The sequence below is a fragment of the Thalassophryne amazonica genome, chromosome 5, assembly GCF_902500255.1.
Source record: "Thalassophryne amazonica chromosome 5, fThaAma1.1, whole genome shotgun sequence".
Taxonomy (NCBI): Eukaryota; Metazoa; Chordata; class Actinopteri; order Batrachoidiformes; family Batrachoididae; genus Thalassophryne; species Thalassophryne amazonica.
The window spans coordinates 100,935,462-100,955,513 of record NC_047107.1 but is presented as its reverse complement, the minus strand read 5'-3'; the positions used below and the strand labels follow the sequence as shown (position 1 = coordinate 100,955,513).

The following is a 20,052-nucleotide window of genomic DNA, read 5'->3' as shown; positions in this document are numbered from 1 at the left end:
TAGGCCAGTTGATGTGTTCTTTGGCAAAATGTAACCTCTTCTGCACGTCTTTTATTTAACAGAGGGACTTTGTGGGGGATTCTTGCAAATAAATTAGCTTCACACAGGCATCTTCTAACTGTCACAGCACTTACAGGTAACTCCAGACTGTCTTTGATCATCCTGGAGCTGATCAATGGTTTCTTCCACGCGTCTCTGTTTTTTTTTGTTTTTTGTTTTGTCCATTTTAAAGCATAGGAGATCATTGTAGATGAACAGCCTATAATTTTTTGCACCTGTGTACAAGTTTTCCCCTCTCCAATCAACTTTTTAATCAAACTACGCTGTTCTTCTGAACAGTGTCTTGAACGTCCCATTTTCCTCAGGCTTTCAAAGAGAAAAGCATGTTCAACAGGTACTGGCTTCATCCTTAAATAGGGGACACCTGATTCACACCTGTTTGTTCCACAAAATTGACGAACTCACTAACTGAATGCCACACTACTATTATTGTGAACACCCCCTTTTCTACTTTGTTTTACTAATAGCCCAATTTCATATCTTAAGAGTGTGCATATCATGAATGCTTGGTCTTGTTGGATTTGTGGGAATCTACTGAATCTACTGGTACCTTGTTTCCCATGTAACAATAAGAAATATACTCAAAACCTGGTTTAATCTTTTTAGTCACATAGCTCTACTATTATTCTGAACACTACTGTGTGTGTGTGTGTGTGTGTGTGTGTGTGTGTGTGTGTGTGTGTGTGTGTGTGTGTGTGTGTGTGTGTGTGTGTGTGTGTGTGTGTGTGTGTGTGTGTGTGTTGATTACAGGTCAGAGATGGAGAAATATGTCAAAAATCACTAGGGCATCCACATTCTGCTCAGGATCATCTTGAAAATGAAGCTCTTGTTTCCAGTCTCAGAAACTGTTATGAAACTGCGAACTTGTGTTTCCAGTGGAATCCAGATCAGACTGTTGATAAAGCCTTTTTATATCTTAACTGGACTGGGACCTTCAAAGCTAAAACCTACAAGCAGCAGAGATAACATGATGAATTATGGTGTGTTAATGTTATGGTGAATTAATCAAGCAATAAAACTCTGCCAGCTAAGCCTGAAATAATCAGGCTGCTATCAGCAGGCAGAGACTATAAAGATAAGGACATAAGGAATAACAGGTGTTTGAACTGCCTAATGTTCTGCCAGTGCATCATAAGTTGTAATCTATATATCAGTTTTTGTCATCGTAGTTGTGTGACTAACATGCTGTATACAGTACTGTGCAAAAGGCATTAACATGGGGTTTTCCCAGTTGACCAAACAGCTAAATAAGAATGATCTGAAAATTTGTAAGATGCCTAAGAAGTTGCTGGACATCATATTTAGCTTAAGTGCTGTGCAGAACAGGGACAGAATCTTTCATTTCTTTCCAGGCAATATGGGCATTTGTCAGGGATGTGTTCCAGTTCCTACGCTGTTCAACAATTGCATGGACTGGGTGTTGGGGAGGGTTGTGGAAACCAGCGGCTTTGGTGCCTTTGTTTGCAAGGAAAGGTTTAATGGCCTTGATTTTGCAGAAGATGCTACGATCTTTGCAGATTTAATAGATGCCCTGATTGCAACGCTTGAGATGCTGAGTGAAGAATCTGGGTTTGTGATCATCCTTGATCAAGACTTGATCCAAGCTATCAGAAACTTCCTGGACTCGGCCATCAGAAGTGTCTTATCTCAGCAGTGACATTCGTATCCCTTTGATCCTCAGCTTATGACATCAAGATATACCTGGAATGAGTTTGTGGAGTGAAGAGGTTCCTCCACAGAGGTGTTTTACGATGCTTATAGTTTTGTAAGAGAAGCAAGGTCCAAGTGTTTGGGGTCCTGGTGCTTCCTACCATGCTCTGTTGCTGTCAGACTTTGACGCCACACACTAGCCTAAGACGACAACTAAAAGTCTTTGATAGTAGGCCTTTTCAGAGTATCCTTGGGAACCACTGGAACAACATTAATAACTGTGAGACCTCCAAGTGGAGTATAAGTTCTGGCTCTGTGGTGTGTTTCTTTGAGGATAACTCAGTAAGTGCCCCATTGTTGAGGACCCCAGGTGCTCAAGAAGGCCAAGGGGATGTCCACATTTCACCTGACCTCAGCAGATCGATGCTTACTTTCAATAGGTGGGGAAGGACTGGTTTTGTCCCTGGATGGTTGCCATGCAGGAACCAAGGCAGTTCTGTAGTGTGCTTGATGTGGGGATGAGTGACACAAACCTGAGACCTCATAAGACCTGACATGAGGTCTTATGAGTGGTTTTGGTGAATATTACTTCCATTTTAAACAATGTGATGAAATGGTTGCATATCCCGGAATGTTGACAGCACAGTTGAGTGAATCTTTAGGTTTGAAGCTGTCAGCAAAGTCTAACTTTCCAATTTTCTCAGGGGAAACTGGTCTACGCCAACCAGGGCAAACCAAATGACTATCAGTATCTCAGTCTGAGGATGGACCTCCAAGGAACCATTGCCATCACCAGATATGGTGGCACAGGAAGAGCTGATAAAGTGAGTTACACATCGTGTTGTCTATTTTAGTATATTATCATATTAGGTTGGTTAATAATTAGAGAAAGACATTTCAAGCATGTACCCCTGCTGTTAAGACACAGCCAGTTTGCTCTATGTAATAAGCCTGATACCATTCTGGTTAGTCCTTGGATGGGAGATCTCTTAGGAATACTTGGGGCTGCAACCCTTACTCCAGGTAAAGCTAGAGTTTCTTTAGGCAGGACATCTGACATAAAACATAATGCCAAATCCTCGTGTAGGTCTGTACTGGATCTCCTGTGGTGACCCTGAACAAACTGGGGCAGCCGAAAGTCAAACAACAACCCCTGCTGTTGTGGCAAACTGACCGTTCAGCTGAATGTAGCACATAGCAGTTTAAATATTTTCATGCATTTGGAATAGTTGTTGATGAGCAGAGAAAACAAAAAAGTCAGGAATACCTTGTCCAGATCATCCAAAAAAAAAAAAAAAAAAAAAAAAAAAAAAACCCTCAGAATTCAGGAAAAATCCTGAAAAATTCTCATGCATGTAGAAGGAAGAGTGCGGAAGTGATTGTGCAACTATCCTTTATTCTTTCTCTGACTATGTCCCACCTCTCCAACAAAGTTAATAAAAACTGGTATTCTGATGACTGGTATTAATGGACTGAAAAGGCTTTGGTGGAAGGGCAGACTGTTAAGTAAAAACAAGTGTTTTGCAAAGTTTAATTGAATGTCACAGATGTAATAACCAACTATTATCTTTTTATATCACCTGCCAATTGTGAACTCTTTCTTTAACATGACTGGTTTAAGTCATTTCAAAAAACTAAATGCCCAAACTTAGCAAAAAGTGAAACATTTTACACTATGAAACAAATAGGTCATACTGTTTCCTCACAATACTGTGTTTGTCTTATTCAGGCCATTAATGCAGCACTCTATGGCATCGTTGGTGTCCTTGTCTACACAGACCCATTAGACATCAACGATGGTATCATATCTGGCAATGAAACCTACCCTTTCTCCTGGTACTTGCCACCTTCTGGTGTGGAGAGAGGCTCCTTTAAAACCAACTACGGAGATGCACTCACACCATATTTGGCTGCCAAAGGTAACCACTAACTACTCTGGGAACCAGAAAAAAATTCTCCAGCTCATACTCCATTTGTTCTCGCAGAAACATCTGGCTTCTCTCTCATTCAAACAGATTACCACTAACCCCAACAATAACTACCGAAAATATGCAACAGAAGTTTTGACTTTGATTACATTGTGGAAAAGCATCTGCTGATGCACTGGATGACCTTTTCAAACATAAAAATGCTCATGAATATAAAAATCACTGAGCATGATATTTATTTTTCTGCAGAGGAAACCTACAGAATTCCACTCAAGAATATAACAGGGATACCTCCCATTCCAATCCAACCAATCGGATTTGAGGATGCCTCCATATTAATCTGGTCTGTATTGAGACAAACCTACGATACAGATACCATCAAGAGACAGCAGGTGGTAAAATAATTCTGTCTTTTGATTGACCATGATAGTGAACTAGATGGAGAAAAGGCTCCAGATGACTGGCAAGGATCATTCAACTGCATCTACAATGTTGGCGGTCCAGGGTTCAAACCTACGTCTAACTTTGGTGACAGGTATTTTAGTATTAAATTTCTAGTTGTGCATGAGTGAATGTGAATGTGTCTGTCTGTCTATATGAAGCCATGCGACAGATTGGTGTCCTGTGCACAGTGTGTACCCTGCCTCGCACCCTAAACTGCTGAGATAGGCTCCAGCCCCTGTGACCCTTGATTGGAGTAAGCAGCTATAGAAAATGAATTGCAGTGGATCTGCAGTAATCACTATCTTCCACTAAGTTAGTGTAATGTCAGCAACTTAAATTCCACTAGCCCATTGCTCGTGGGGATCCACAAGCTCTAGATTGGGTAGTGTTTATAAAAAAAGCAGCTCACATTTTTCAAGGGTGGTAATAATGATTCTATAAGTTTATATAATTATTTGGAATGGCATGTCAGTCCAGAATGTAATTATCAATGTCCAATGTTCACTGATAGTACATATTATCCATAATTTCTTCAAAGATATTAGTCTTGTCAATGTTAAATTTTGGTGGCATTCATCCTTTACCCAAAACACATAAGCATACCAAACGGCAAATGTCACGTCTCGAATGTAATTACCAGTGGTAATTGTTCACTATTGTTATGCAATATCTATAGTTTCTGCAAAAATATTAGTCTTATCAAAGTTCTGGTTTGGTGTCGTTCATCTTTGAACCAAAATACATAAACATACCAAACAGCAAATGTCAGCTCTCTCCAGTTTGTCCATGATCAAAGTTATACACACACATGCACGCGTAAACGTACACAGAGGCCACTTGGTTTTTAATATATATACGATTTACTGCCCCTTGGTGGAATGGCATGTGAGTCCAGAATTTAATTATCAACATCCATTGGTCACTGTTGTTAGTTAATATCCCTATCCCTATCAACTTTCCTTTTTCATGGTGTTCATCCCTGACCCAAAGCACATAAGCATACCAAACGGCAAATGTCAGCTCTCCCTAGTTTCTTCGTGATCAAAGCCATACACATACACAGAGGCCACGGTATATACACATTCTGGCAGCAGCTATGGTCGGTAAGAGACAGGATCCAGGTCATAGGGCACCTCTCAGAGATCAAAATTTTAAGGTTTTATTTATATTCTTCAATGAAAACAGGATTAACTCAAGTTTTTATCTGAGCAGATGGACATCAAATCATAGCTGATTTGATTGTGAATAATAATTAAGAACAATTAAAGATTCCAGATCTTCACCTCTGCTGTTCAGTCGCCCCCTTCTTCACAGATATACTTTGAAGGTTATATATACAACCCCTGGCAAAAATTATGGAATCACCGGCATCGGAGGATGTTCATTCAGTTGTTTGATTTTGTAGAAAAAAAAAAAGCAGATCACAGTCATGACACAAAACTAAAGTCATTTCAAATGGCAACTTTCTGGTTTTAAGAAACACTATAAGAAATCAGGAAGAAAAATTGTGGCAGTCAGTAACGGTTACTTTTTTAGACCAAGCAGAGGGAAAAAAATATGGAATCACTCAATTCTGAGGAATAAATTATGGAATCATGAAAAACAAAAGAACGCTCCAACACATCACTGTATTTTGTTGCACCACCTCTGGCTTTTATAACAGCTTGCAGTCTCTGAGGCATGGACTTAATGAGTGACAAACAGTACTCTTCATCAATCTGGCTCCAACTTTCTCTGATTGCTGTTGCCAGATCAGCTTTGCAGGTTGGAGCCTTGTCATGGACCATTTTCTTCAACTTCCACCAAAGATTTTCAATTGGATTAAGATCCGGACTATTTGCAGGCCATGACATTGACCCTATGTGTCTTTTTGCAAGGAATGTTTTCACAGTTTTTGCTCTATGGCAAGATGCATTATCATCTTGAAAAATGATTTCATCATCCCCAAACATCCTTTCAATTGATGGGATAAGAAAAGTGTCCAAAATATCAATGTAAACTTGTGCATTTATTGATGATGTAATGACAGCCATCTCCCCAGTGCCTTTACCTGACATGCAGCCCCATATCATCAATGACTGTGGAAATTTACATGTTCAGGCAGTCTTCTTCTTTGTCTTTCGGCTGTTCCCGTTAGTGGTCGCCACAGCAGATCAATCGTTTCCATCTCACCCTGTCCTCTGTATCTTCCTCTGTCACACCAACCACCTGCATGTCCTCTCTCAGCACATCCATGAACCTCCTCTTTGGTCTCCCTCTTCTCCTCCTGCCTGGTGGCTCCATCCTCAGCATCCTTCTTCCTATATACACGGGGTCCCTCCTCTGCACATGTCCAAACCATCTCAATCTCGCCTCTCTGACTTTGTCTCCAAACCGTCCCACCTGAGCTGTCCCTCTGATATGTTCATTCCTAATCTTGTCCATTCTTGTCACTCCCAAAGAGAATCTCAACATCTTCAGCTCTGCCACCTCCAGCTCTGCCTCCTGTCTTTTTGTTAGTGCCACTGTCTCTAAACCATACAACATAGCTGGTCTCACTACTGTCTTGTAAACTTTCCCCTTCACCCTTGCTGATATTCTTCGGTCACAAATCACTCCTGTCACCTTTCTCCACCCACTCCACCCTGCCTGCACTCTCTTCTTCACCTCTCTACCGCACTCTCCATTACTTTGAACAGTTCACCCCAAATATTTAAACTCATCTACTTTCACCACTTCTACTCCTTGTAACTGCACTATTCCACTGGGCTCCCTCTCATTCACACACATGTACTCAGTCTTGCTTCTACTGACTTTCATTCCCCTTCTCTCCTTCTCTACTGACTTTCATTCCCCTTCTCTTGCTTGCCTCTACTGGTGGTTGGCTCTCACTGCGGTATTGTATCACTTCCTGTTCCGGAGCACAGCGGTGTTTTTCTGTATCTGTTAGCTGTTTAATCTGCGCAGTTAGATTGATCTAGTTATCTAGATTACGATTTGTTTCCCAGTGTAATCTTTACGTGCCTTAACTAAAGCACTCCTTCTGCTGAATCACCTCTAAATTATTTACACATTATTCACTTTGCGTGTTTTTAGGAATCCGCTAGCTTAGCGTAGCTACTAGCTCTTAGCCGATTTAGCATGGCGGCTTCTCCTGTCTCTCCCACACTTTTCTGCTCTGGGTGTGAAATGTTTAGTTATTCCTCGGCCTCCTTTAGCAGTAACGGTACTTGTAATAAGTGTAGCTTATTCGTAGCTTTGGAGGCCAGGCTGGGCGAATTGGAGACTCGGCTCCGCACCGTGGAAAATTCTACAGCTAGCCAGGCCCCTGTAGTCGGTGCAGACCAAGGTAGCTTAGCCGCCGTTAGTTCCCCCCTGGCAGATCCCGAGCAGCCGGGAAAGCAGGCTGACTGGGTGACTGTGAGGAGGAAGCGTAGCCCTAAACAGAAGCCCCGTGTACACCGCCAACCCGTTCACATCTCTAACCGTTTTTCCCCACTCGACGACACACCCGCCGAGGATCAAACTCTGGTTATTGGCGACTCTGTTTTGAGAAATGTGAAGTTAGCGACACCAGCAACCATAGTCAATTGTCTTCCGGGGGCCAGAGCAGGCGACATTGAAGGAAATTTGAAACTGCTGGCTAAGGCTAAGCGTAAATTTGGTAAGATTGTAATTCACGTCGGCAGTAATGACACCCGGTTACGCCAATCGGAGGTCACTAAAATTAACATTAAATCGGTGTGTAACTTTGCAAAAACAATGTCGGACTCTGTAGTTTTCTCTGGGCCCCTCCCCAATCGGACCGGGAGTGACATGTTTAGCCGCATGTTCTCCTTGAATTGCTGGCTGTCTGAGTGGTGTCCAAAAAATGAGGTGGGCTTCATAGATAATTGGCAAAGCTTCTGGGGAAAACCTGGTCTTGTTAGGAGAGACGGCATCCATCCCACTTTGGATGGAGCAGCTCTCATTTCTAGAAATCTGGCCAATTTTCTTAAATCCTCCAAACCGTGACTATCCAGGGTTGGGACCAGGAAGCAGAGTTGTAGTCTTACACACCTCTCTGCAGCTTCTCTCCCCCTGCCATCCCCTCATTACCCCATCCCCGTAGAGACGGTGCCTGCTCCCAGACTACCAATAACCAGCAAAAATCTATTTAAGCATACAAATTCAAAAAGAAAAAATAATATAGCACCTTCAACTGCACCACAGACTAAAACAGTTAAATGTGGTCTATTAAACATTAGGTCTCTCTCTTCTAAGTCCCTGTTGGTAAATGATATAATAATTGATCAACATATTGATTTATTCTGCCTAACAGAAACCTGGTTACAGCAGGATGAATATGTTAGTTTAAATGAGTCAACACCCCCGAGTCACACTAACTGTCAGAATGCTCGTAGCACGGGCCGGGGCGGAGGATTAGCAGCAATCTTCCATTCCAGCTTATTAATTAATCAAAAACCCAGACAAAGCTTTAATTCATTTGAAAGCTTGTCTCTTAGTCTTGTCCATCCAAATTGGAAGTCCCAAAAACCAGTTTTATTTGTTATTATCTATCGTCCACCTGGTCGTTACTGTGAGTTTCTCTGTGAATTTTCAGACCTTTTGTCTGACTTAGTGCTTAGCTCAGATAAGATACTTATAGTGGGCGATTTTAACATCCACACAGATGCTGAGAATGACAGCCTCAACACTGCATTTAATCTATTATTAGACTCTATTGGCTTTGCTCAAAAAGTAAATGAGTCCACCCACCACTTTAATCATATCTTAGATCTTGTTCTGACTTATGGTATGGAAATAGAAGACTTAACAGTATTCCCTGAAAACTCCCTTCTGTCTGATCATTTCTTAATAACATTTACATTTACTCTGATGGACTACCCAGCAGTGGGGAATAAGTTTCATTACACTAGAAGTCTTTCAGAAAGCGCTGTAACTAGGTTTAAGGATATGATTCCTTCTTTATGTTCTCTAATGCCATATACCAACACAGTGCAGAGTAGCTACCTAAACTCTGTAAGGGAGATAGAGTATCTCGTCAATAGTTTTACATCCTCATTGAAGACAACTTTGGATGCTGTAGCTCCTCTGAAAAAGAGAGCTTTAAATCAGAAGTGTCTGACTCCGTGGTATAACTCACAAACTCGTAGCTTAAAGCAGATAACCCGTAAGTTGGAGAGGAAATGGCGTCTCACTAATTTAGAAGATCTTCCCTTAGCCTGGAAAAAGAGTCTGTTGCTCTATAAAAAAGCCCTCCGTAAAGCTAGGACATCTTTCTACTCATCACTAATTGAAGAAAATAAGAACAACCCCAGGTTTCTTTTCAGCACTGTAGCCAGGCTGACAAAGAGTCAGAGCTCTATTGAGCTGAGTATTCCATTAACTTTAACTAGTAATGACTTCATGACTTTCTTTGCTAACAAAATTTTAACTATTAGAGAAAAAATTACTCATAACCATCCCAAAGACGTATCGTTATCTTTGGCTGCTTTCAGTGATGCCGGTATTTGGTTAGACTCTTTCTCTCCGATTGTTCTGTCTGAGTTATTTTCATTAGTTACTTCATCCAAACCATCAACATGTTTATTAGACCCCATTCCTACCAGGCTGCTCAAGGAAGCCCTACCATTATTTAATGCTTCGATCTTAAATATGATCAATCTATCTTTGTTAGTTGGCTATGTGCCACAGGCTTTTAAGGTGGCAGTAATTAAACCATTACTTAAAAAGCCATCACTTGACCCAGCTATCTTAGCTAATTATAGGCCAATCTCCAACCTTCCTTTTCTCTCACAAATGCTTGAAAGGGTAGTTGTAAAACAGCTAACTGATCATCTGCAGAGGAATGGTCTATTTGAAGAGTTTCAGTCAGGTTTTAGAATTCATCATAGTACAGAAACAGCATTAGTGAAGGTTACAAATGATCTTCTTATGGCCTCGGACAGTGGACTCATCTCTGTGCTTGTTCTGTTAGACCTCAGTGCTGCTTTTGATACTGTTGACCATAAAATTTTATTACAGAGATTAGAGCATGCCATAGGTATTAAAGGCACTGCGCTGCGGTGGTTTGAATCATATTTGTCTAATAGATTACAATTTGTTCATGTAAATGGGGAATCTTCTTCACAGACTAAAGTTAATTATGGAGTTCCACAAGGTTCTGTGCTAGGACCAATTTTATTCACTTTATACATGCTTCCCTTAGGCAGTATTATTAGACGGTATTGCTTAAATTTTCATTGTTACGCAGATGATACCCAGCTTTATCTATCCATGAAGCCAGAGGACACACACCAATTAGCTAAACTGCAGGATTGTCTTACAGACATAAAGACATGGATGACCTCTAATTTCCTGCTTTTAAACTCAGATAAAACTGAAGTTATTGTACTTGGTCCCACAAATCTTAGAAACATGGTGTCTAACCAGATCCTTACTCTGGATGGCATTACCCTGACCTCTAGTAATACTGTGAGAAATCTTGGAGTCATTTTTGATCAGGATATGTCATTCAAAGCGCATATTAAACAAATATGTAGGACTGCTTTTTTGCATTTACGCAATATCTCTAAAATCAGAAAGGTCTTGTCTCAGAGTGATGCTGAAAAACTAATTCATGCATTTATTTCCTCTAGGCTGGACTATTGTAATTCATTATTATCAGGTTGTCCTAAAAGTTCCCTAAAAAGCCTTCAGTTGATTCAAAATGCTGCAGCTAGAGTACTGACGGGGACTAGAAGGAGAGAGCATATCTCACCCATATTGGCCTCTCTTCATTGGCTTCCTGTTAATTCTAGAATAGAATTTAAAATTCTTCTTCTTACTTATAAGGTTTTGAATAATCAGGTCCCATCTTATCTTAGGGACCTCGTAGTACCATATCACCCCAATAGAGCGCTTCGCTCTCAGACTGCAGGCTTACTTGTAGTTCCTAGGGTTTGTAAGAGTAGAATGGGAGGCAGAGCCTTCAGCTTTCAGGCTCCTCTCCTGTGGAAGCAGCTCCCAATTCAGATCAGGGAGACAGACACCCTCTCTACTTTTAAGATTAGGCTTAAAACTTTCCTTTTTGCTAAAGCTTATAGTTAGGGCTGGATCACGTGACCCTGAACCATCCCTTAGTTATGCTGCTATAGACGTAGACTGCTGGGGGGTTCCCATGATGCACTGTTTCTTTCTCTTTTTGCTCTGTATGCACCACTCTGCATTTAATCATTAGTGATCGATCTCTGCTCCCCTCCACAGCATGTCTTTTTCCTGGTTCTCTCCCTCAGCCCCAACCAGTCCCAGCAGAAGACTGCCCCTCCCTGAGCCTGGTTCTGCTGGAGGTTTCTTCCTGTTAAAAGGGAGTTTTTCCTTCCCACTGTAGCCAAGTGCTTGCTGACAGGGGGTCGTTTTGACCGTTGGGGTTTTACATAATTATTGTATGGCCTAGCCTTACAATATAAAGCGGCTTGGGGCAACTGTTTGTTGTGATTTGGCGCTATATAAAAAAATTGATTGAATTGATTGAAAGCATATCTCCACTTCTCCAGACTAGACTCAACGTGCTCTCTACTCTCACTACAGATCACAATGTCATCTGCAAACATCATAGTCCATGGGGACTCCTGTCTGATCTCATCCGTCAACCTGTCCATCACCACTGCAAACAAGAAAGGACTCAGAGCTGATCCTTGGTGTAATCCCACCTCCACCTTGAATGAGTCTGTCATTCCGACTGCGCATCTCACCGCTGTCACACTATTCTTGTACATGTCCTGCACTACCCTAACATACTTCTCTGCCACTCCAGACTTACTCATACAATACCACAACTCTTCTCTTGGCACCCTATCATAAGCTTTTTCTAAGTCCACAAACACACAATGTAACTCTTTCTGTCCTTCTCTGTACTTTTCCAACAGTATTCTCAGAGCAAACATTGCATCTGTAGTGCTCTTTCTTGGCATGAAACCATATTGCTGCTCACAGATCTTCACCTGTTTTCTAAACCTAGCTTCTACTACTCTTTCCCATAACTTCATGCTGTGGCTGATCATCTTTATGCCTCTGTAGTTACTGCAGCTCTGCACATCACCCTTGTTCTTGAAAATAGGAACCAATCAATCAATCAATCAATTTTTTTATATAGCGCCAAATCACAACAAACAGTTGCCCCAAGGCGCTTTATATTGTAAGGCAAGGCCATACAATAATTATGTAAAACCCCAACGGTCAAAACGACCCCCTGTCAGCAAGCACTTGGCTACAGTGGGAAGGAAAAACTCCCTTTTAACAGGAAGAAACCTCCAGCAGAACCAGGCTCATGGAGGGGCAGTCTTCTGCTGGGACTGGTTGGGGCTGAGGGAGAGAACCAGGAAAAAGACATGCTGTGGAGGGGAGCAGAGATCGATCACTAATGATTAAATGCAGAGTGGTGCATACAGAGCAAAAAGAGAAAGAAACAGTGCATCATGGGAACCCCCCAGCAGTCTACGTCTATAGCAGCATAACTAAGGGATGGTTCAGGGTCACCTGATCCAGCCCTAACTATAAGCTTTAGCAAAAAGGAAAGTTTTAAGCCTAATCTTAAAAGTAGAGAGGGTGTCTGTCTCCCTGATCTGAATTGGGAGCTGGTTCCACAGGAGAGGAGCCTGAAAGCTGAAGGCTCTGCCTCCCATTCTACTCTTACAAACCCTAGGAACTACAAGTAAGCCTGCAGTCTGAGAGCGAAGCGCTCTATTGGGGTGATATGGTACTACGAGGTCCCTAAGATAAGATGGGACCTGATTATTCAAAACCTTATAAGTAAGAAGAAGAATTTTAAATTCTATTCTAGAATTAACAGGAAGCCAATGAAGAGAGGCCAATATGGGTGAGATATGCTCTCTCCTTCTAGTCCCTGTCAGTACTCTAGCTGCAGCATTTTGAATTAACTGAAGGCTTTTTAGGGAACTTTTAGGACAACCTGATAATAATGAATTACAATAGTCCAGCCTAGAGGAAATAAATGCATGAATTAGTTTTTCAGCATCACTCTGAGACAAGACCTTTCTGATTTTAGAGATATTGCGTAAATGCAAAAAAGCAGTCCTACATATTTGTTTAATATGCGCTTTGAATGACATATCCTGCTCAAAAATGACTCCAAGATTTCTCACAGTAACCAAATACCGGCATCACTGAAAGCAGCCAAAGATAACGATACGTCTTTGGGATGGTTATGAGTAATTTTTTCTCTAATAGTTAAAATTTTGTTAGCAAAGAAAGTCATGAAGTCATTACTAGTTAAAGTTAATGGAATACTCAGCTCAATAGAGCTCTGACTCTTTGTCAGCCTGGCTACAGTGCTGAAAAGAAACCTGGGGTTGTTCTTATTTTCTTCAATTAGTGATGAGTAGAAAGATGTCCTAGCTTTACGGAGGGCTTTTTTATAGAGCAACAGACTCTTTTTCCAGGCTAAGTGAAGATCTTCTAAATTAGTGAGACGCCATTTCCTCTCCAACTTACGGGTTATCTGCTTTAAGCTACGAGTTTGTGAGTTATACCACGGAGTCAGACACTTCTGATTTAAAGCTCTCTTTTTCAGAGGAGCTACAGCATCCAAAGTTGTCTTCAATGAGGATGTAAAACTATTGACGAGATACTCTATCTCCCTTACAGAGTTTAGGTAGCTACTCTGCACTGTGTTGGTATATGGCATTAGAGAACATAAAGAAGGAATCATATCCTTAAACCTAGTTACAGCGCTTTCTGAAAGACTTCTAGTGTAATGAAACTTATTCCCCACTGCTGGGTAGTCCATCAGAGTAAATGTAAATGTTATTAAGAAATGATCAGACAGAAGGGAGTTTTCAGGGAATACTGTTAAGTCTTCTATTTCCATACCATAAGTCAGAACAACATCTAAGATATGATTAAAGTGGTGGGTGGACTCATTTACTTTTTGAGCAAAGCCAATAGAGTCTAATAATAGATTAAATGCAGTGTTGAGGCTGTCATTCTCAGCATCTGTGTGGATGTTAAAATCGCCCACTATAATTATCTTATCTGAGCTAAGCACTAAGTCAGACAAAAGGTCTGAAAATTCACAGAGAAACTCACAGTAATGACCAGGTGGACAATAGATAATAACAAATAAAACTGTTTTTTGGGACTTCCAATTTGGATGGACAAGACTAAGAGACAAGCTTTCAAATGAATTAAAGCTCTGTCTGGGTTTTTGATTAATTAATAAGCTGGAATGGAAGATTGCTGCTAATCCTCCGCCCCGGCCCGTGCTACGAGCATTCTGGCAGTTAGTGTGACTCGGGGGTGTTGACTCATTTAAACTAACATATTCATCCTGCTGTAACCAGGTTTCTGTTAGGCAGAATAAATCAATATGTTGATCAATTATTATATCATTTACCAACAGGGACTTAGAAGAGACAGACCTAATGTTTAATAGACCACATTTAACTGTTTTAGTCTGTGGTGCAGTTGAAGGTGCTATATTATTTTTTCTTTTTGAATTTTTATGCTTAAATAGAATTTTGCTGGTTATTGGTAGTCTGGGAGCACACTTCATCTCCACTCCTCAGGCATGCTCTCACTTTCCAAGATTTTATTAAACAATCTGGTTAGAAACTCTACTGCCATCTCTCCTAGACATTTCCATGCCTCCACTGGAATGTCATCTGGACCGACTGCCTTTCCACTCTTCATCCTCTTCATAGCAGCCCTCACTTCTTCCTTGCTAATCTCTTGTACTTCCTGATTTACTCTCACCAAATCATCCAGCCTTTTCTCTCGCTCATTTTCTTTATTCATCAACTCTGCAAAATATTCCCTCCACCTTCTCAGCACACACTCCTCACTTGTCAGCACATTACCATGTGCATCTTTTACCACCCTAACCTGCTGCACATCCTTTCCAGCTCTGTCCCTTTGTCTGGCCAATCGGTACAAGTCCTTTTCTCCTTCCTTACTATTCAACTTCTTGTACAGCTCGCAATATGCCTTTTCCTTTGCTTTTGCCACTTCTCTTTTCGCCTTACGCTGCATCTCCTTGTACTCCTGTCTACTTTCTTCATCTCTCTGACTATCCCAAAACTTTTTCGCCAACCTCTTTCTCCTTATGCTTTCCTGGACCTCTTCATTCCACCACCAAGTCTCCTTGTCTTCCTTCCACTGTCCAGATGTCATACCCAGTACTGCCCTAGCTGTCTCCCTCACCACATCTGCGGTACTTTTCCAGTTGTCCAAAATTGCTTCCCCTCCAACTAGTGCTTCTCTCACCTGCTCGCTAAATTTCACACATCAGTCTTCCTCCTTCAGCTTCCACCATCTGATCCTTTGTTGAGCTCTCACTCTCTTCTTCTTCTTTACCTCTAAAGTCATCCTACAAACAACCATCCTGTGCTGTCTAGTGACACTCTCTCCTGCTACCACCTTACAGTCTGTGATTTCTTTTAGCTTGCATCTCCTATAAAGAATGTAGTCCACCTGTGTGCACCTTCCTCCACTCTTATATGTTACCCTGTGCTCCTTTCTTTTCTTAAAGTAGGTATTCACCACAGCCATTTCCATCCTTTTTGCAAAATCAACTACCATCTGTCCTTTCCCATTCCTATCCTTGATACCATATCTACCCATTACTTCCTCATCACCTCTGTTCCCTTCACCAACATGCCCATTGAAGTCTGCTCCTATCACCACTCTTTCATGCTTGGGCACACTCTCCACCACCTCATCTAACACACTCCAGAAATCTTCTTTCTCCTTCATCTCACAACCAACCTGTGGGGCATATGCACTGATGATATTCATCATCACCCCTTCAATTTCCAACTTCACACTCATCACCCTGTCAGACACTCGCTTAACCTCCAACACACTTTTAACATACTCTTCCTTTAAAATGACCCCAACACCATTTCTCTTCCTGTCCTCACCATGGTACAACAACTTGTACCCACCGCCGATGCTCCTGCTCTTACTTCCCTTCCACTTGGTCTCTTGCACACACAATATGTCTACCTTTCTCCTCTCCATCATATCAGCCAGCTCTCTCCCTTTACCAGTCATACTACCAACATTCAAAGTCCCCACTCTAATTTCCACCCTTCTAGTTTTCTTCTTCTCCCGCTGTTCGTGGCAATGTTTTCCTCCTCTTCTTCGTCGTCTTCGCCCAGCAGTAGCCCAATTTCCACCGGCACCCTGTTGGGCAATAGCACCGGTGGCGGACGTTGTTAACCCGGGCCGCGACCGATCCGGTATGGGAATTTGATTCTGAGTCTGCATAGTTTGGTTGGCTTGTTTTACGCCGGACGCCCTTCCTGATGCAACCCTCCTCATTTATCCGGGCTTGAATGTACTGGCTGCACACCCCATGTGGCTGAGTTAGGGCTGGATCTGAGTTTTAGTAGGGCTGAGTTTTACATGTTCAGGCAGTCATCTTTATAAATCTCATTGGAACGGCACCAAACAAAAGTTCCAGCATCATCACCTTGCCCAATGCAGATTCGAGATTCATCACTGAATATGACTTTCATCCAGTCATCCACAGTCCACGATTGCTTTTCCTTAGCCCATTGTAACCTTGTTTTTTCTGTTTAGATGTTAATGATAGCTTTCGTTTAGCTTTTCTGTATGTAAATCCCATTCCTTTAGGCGATTTCTTACAGTTTGGTCACAGACATTGACTCCAGTTTCCTCCCATTCGTTCCTCATTTGTTTTGTTGTGCATTTTCAATTTTTGAGACATATTGCTTTAGGTTTTCTGTCTTGACGCTTTGATGTCTTCCTTGGTCTACCTGTATGTTTGCCTTTAACAACCTTCCCATATTGTTTGTATTTGGTCCAGAGTTTAGAAACAGCTGACTGTGAACAACCAACATCTTTTGCAACATTGCGTGATGATTTACCCTCTTTTAAGAGTTTGATAATCCTCTCCTTTGTTTCAATTGACATCTCTCGTGTTGGAGCCATGATTCATGTCAGTCCACTTGGTGCAACAGCTCTCCAAGGTGTGATCACTCCTTTTTAGATGCAGACTAACGAGCAGATCTGATTTGATGCAGGTGTTAGTTTTGGGGATGAAAATTTACAGGGTGATTCCATCATTTTTTCCTCAGAATTGAGTGAGTCCATATTTTTTTCCCTCTGCTTGGTCTAAAAAAGTAACCGTTACTGACTGCCACAATTTTTTTTTTCCTGATTTCTTATAGTGTTTCTTAAAGCCAGAAAGTTGCCATTTGAAATGACTTTAGTTTTGTGTCATGTCTGTGATCTGCTTTTTTTTCTACAAAATTAAACAACTGAATGAACATCCTTCGAGGCCGGTGATTCCATAATTTTTGCCAGGGGTTGTAGAAGAAGAGGTTCTTAATTAATGTGGGTAGCCAATAAAAGCATGAAGGTTAGACAAGCAGAGGTACCAAGCCAATAATTAATAAGTTAGAGTTTAAATATTTCATTGGTTAATTTTGCAGAACCTCAGGATACTTTTTTTACATGAAGATTTCTTTGATTTCCTGCTCACTAGCAGCCTATGTATAACTGGTCATAACGAAACACAGGTTCCTTCAAGTTCAGCGTCATGACCTTCAGGCTCTGACCCAGCGCCTTGATGATGGACATTGCAAAGCTAATGTACAAGAAATGTGCATTAAATGGTAAATGAAATGCATTTATATAGCGCTTTTCCATCTGCATCAGACGATCAAAGCGCTTCACACATCAGTGCCTCACATTTACCCTGATGTCAGGCTACTGGCATGCAAGGTGCCCACTACACACCGGGAGCAACTAGGGGATTAAGGACATTGCCCAAGGGCCTGTAGTGATTTTCCAGTCAGGCTGGGATTTGAACTAAGGATCGTCTGGTCTCAAGCCCAACGCTTAACGACTAGACCATCACCCCCCCAAAATAGATCCTTGTTAATTGATATTTTATTAATTTATAAACAACAGAAAAGGGACTTACATTTTGGTGTTCCACCACTGCTAAAGTCCAACACAAACTTTAAATAGGAGTCAAATTGTGACACTGTGCACTAACTTCATGCTTCCATTAAAAAAAAGACTTTGTGTAGTTCCTCAGTGCAGCCAAAAATCACATCAGCTTTTCATCTGAACAGTTCATGCATCCAGATGGCTTACAGTGATGTGGATTTTGTGTGTGTGTGTTACAAGAACTAGCACCTTCAGTTAGCTCAATCAAATCATAGTCCCGCTTGTATCATTGTCCCAGGTGTGCATGGTGCACGTGCGCTCACGCAACTGGGACAGCGCTTATGCTACAAAAAAAAAAGAAGACTGTGTACTTCCTCAGTGCAGCCAAAAAAAAAAAAAAAATCCCATCAGAAATTAGTCCAGTTTTTCATTCAAACATCCTATTAACAGCCTCCAGATGGCTTACAGCGCAGTGGATTTGTTTTGTGTGTGTGTGCGTGTGTGTGTGTGTGTGTGCAGAGTGCAATGGTACCAAACGTATGGAACCAAATTGCACTCTAAATGCAATGCAACATGAATGGGACGAATAATCCAAGTCATGTGACATACAAAGAACCAATCAAATAACAAGGATCCACTCAGCCGTATATATATATATATATATATATATATATATATATATATATATATCAGCATTTATTTGTTGTGGTGGTGCAGTAGTTAGCATCATAACCTCATGGTGAGGAAAGGTCACATTCAGTGGTTGAAGTACTTTGTGTGAAGGTTTTAATGTTGTCATTGTTTCTGTGTGGGTTGGATCAGTGGTTACTAATGCTGGTCCCAGACATCACCTGTCCTTTACCCTCTTACCTGCTCTACTCGCAGCTAATTAAAGAGCGAGCAGACAGCCGATTTGAGTCATCAATCATGAAGACCATGAAAATGTGCAGGGCAGGTTATCACTGTCCAAAGACAGGCAGGTTAAGTATTGAATCGGAGATTGATCACACGTGTGAATGTGACAGTGGAAGGCTTCCTCTCTGTGTGTTTCCCCTGTAATGCACTTGTGACCTGACCACGTCAATTGGGATAGGCTCCTGTGTCCTCATAATAAGAAAATAGGTAAGTGGATGTAGCACATTTCCTCCAACCTGCAAACCTCTAAACTTTAAACTCCTTTGCAGTGATGTGAAACTGGACGTTTATAACTACAAAACGGTGACAAACTCCTCCAATGTGATGGGAGTAATTAGAGGGAGCGTGGAGCCAGGTGAGAGCAGTAGACACACCCACCAAATTAAAACCTGTTTTTAATGATCAGTGTGCGACTCCTCTTTTCTATCTACTGTTTGTCCACAGACAGGTATGTGATCTATGGAAACCACAGGGACAGTTGGGTCCACGGTGCCACTGACCCAAGCAGCGGGACATCAGTTATGCTGGAAATAACCAGGGTCCTGGGCAGGATGGTCAAGCAAGGCGAGTATAGGTGTGACAGGCCGACTCATTTTAAGATCAGTGGATAAAAACTCACATTTCTGTTTGTTGGCAGGCAAATGGAGGCCTCGCAGGTCCATTATCTTTGGAAGCTGGGGAGCAGAGGAGTTTGGCCTTATTGGGTCTGCAGAATACACCGAGGTGATTTTCAATTAGCTCACCAGTAATTGCACACATCAGGAAGCAAGACTCTAAATTACTTTTTGTAAGGATTGTAAGGAAAAATGCAACTTGTATCTCGTCTTTCCTTCAGCAATACTATGCCAAGCTCAGTGAGCGGACTGTTGCTTACATCAATGTGGACATATCTGTATTTGGTAAGAAACTCAACAACAGAGAGCATAGCATCTGTTCACAAAAATCAAGTTTACATGAACCCTCTGTCCAATTTGCAGTTGAAGATCCAAAAAACCCCCAAACAGAACAAGTCCAAGAGTTGGGCCTCATGTTTTTACACGGGACACATGAACACAACAGTCTTTTAACTTACCAGGAATGATCCATTTCAATAGTTGTTTGCTATTCAATGAATGTTGAGACCAAACACTTGGGCCAATGGTCACGTACAGTG

General features: G+C 41.5%; 1 protein-coding gene across 1 annotated transcript in view; it reads left to right on the top strand.

Moving 5' to 3' along the window:
• The window catches only part of naaladl1 (N-acetylated alpha-linked acidic dipeptidase like 1), a 43,476-nt gene that overhangs the window by 13,354 nt on the left and 10,070 nt on the right, over positions 1-20,052 (top strand). The window contains exons 4-11 of the mRNA XM_034170973.1: positions 2,415-2,534; positions 3,440-3,629; positions 3,888-3,981; positions 4,069-4,173; positions 19,169-19,254; positions 19,344-19,463; positions 19,537-19,622; positions 19,735-19,798. Coding sequence (XP_034026864.1) covers positions 2,415-2,534; positions 3,440-3,629; positions 3,888-3,981; positions 4,069-4,173; positions 19,169-19,254; positions 19,344-19,463; positions 19,537-19,622; positions 19,735-19,798 — 865 coding nt within the window. The remainder of the gene's footprint in view (positions 1-2,414; positions 2,535-3,439; positions 3,630-3,887; positions 3,982-4,068; positions 4,174-19,168; positions 19,255-19,343; positions 19,464-19,536; positions 19,623-19,734; positions 19,799-20,052) is intronic.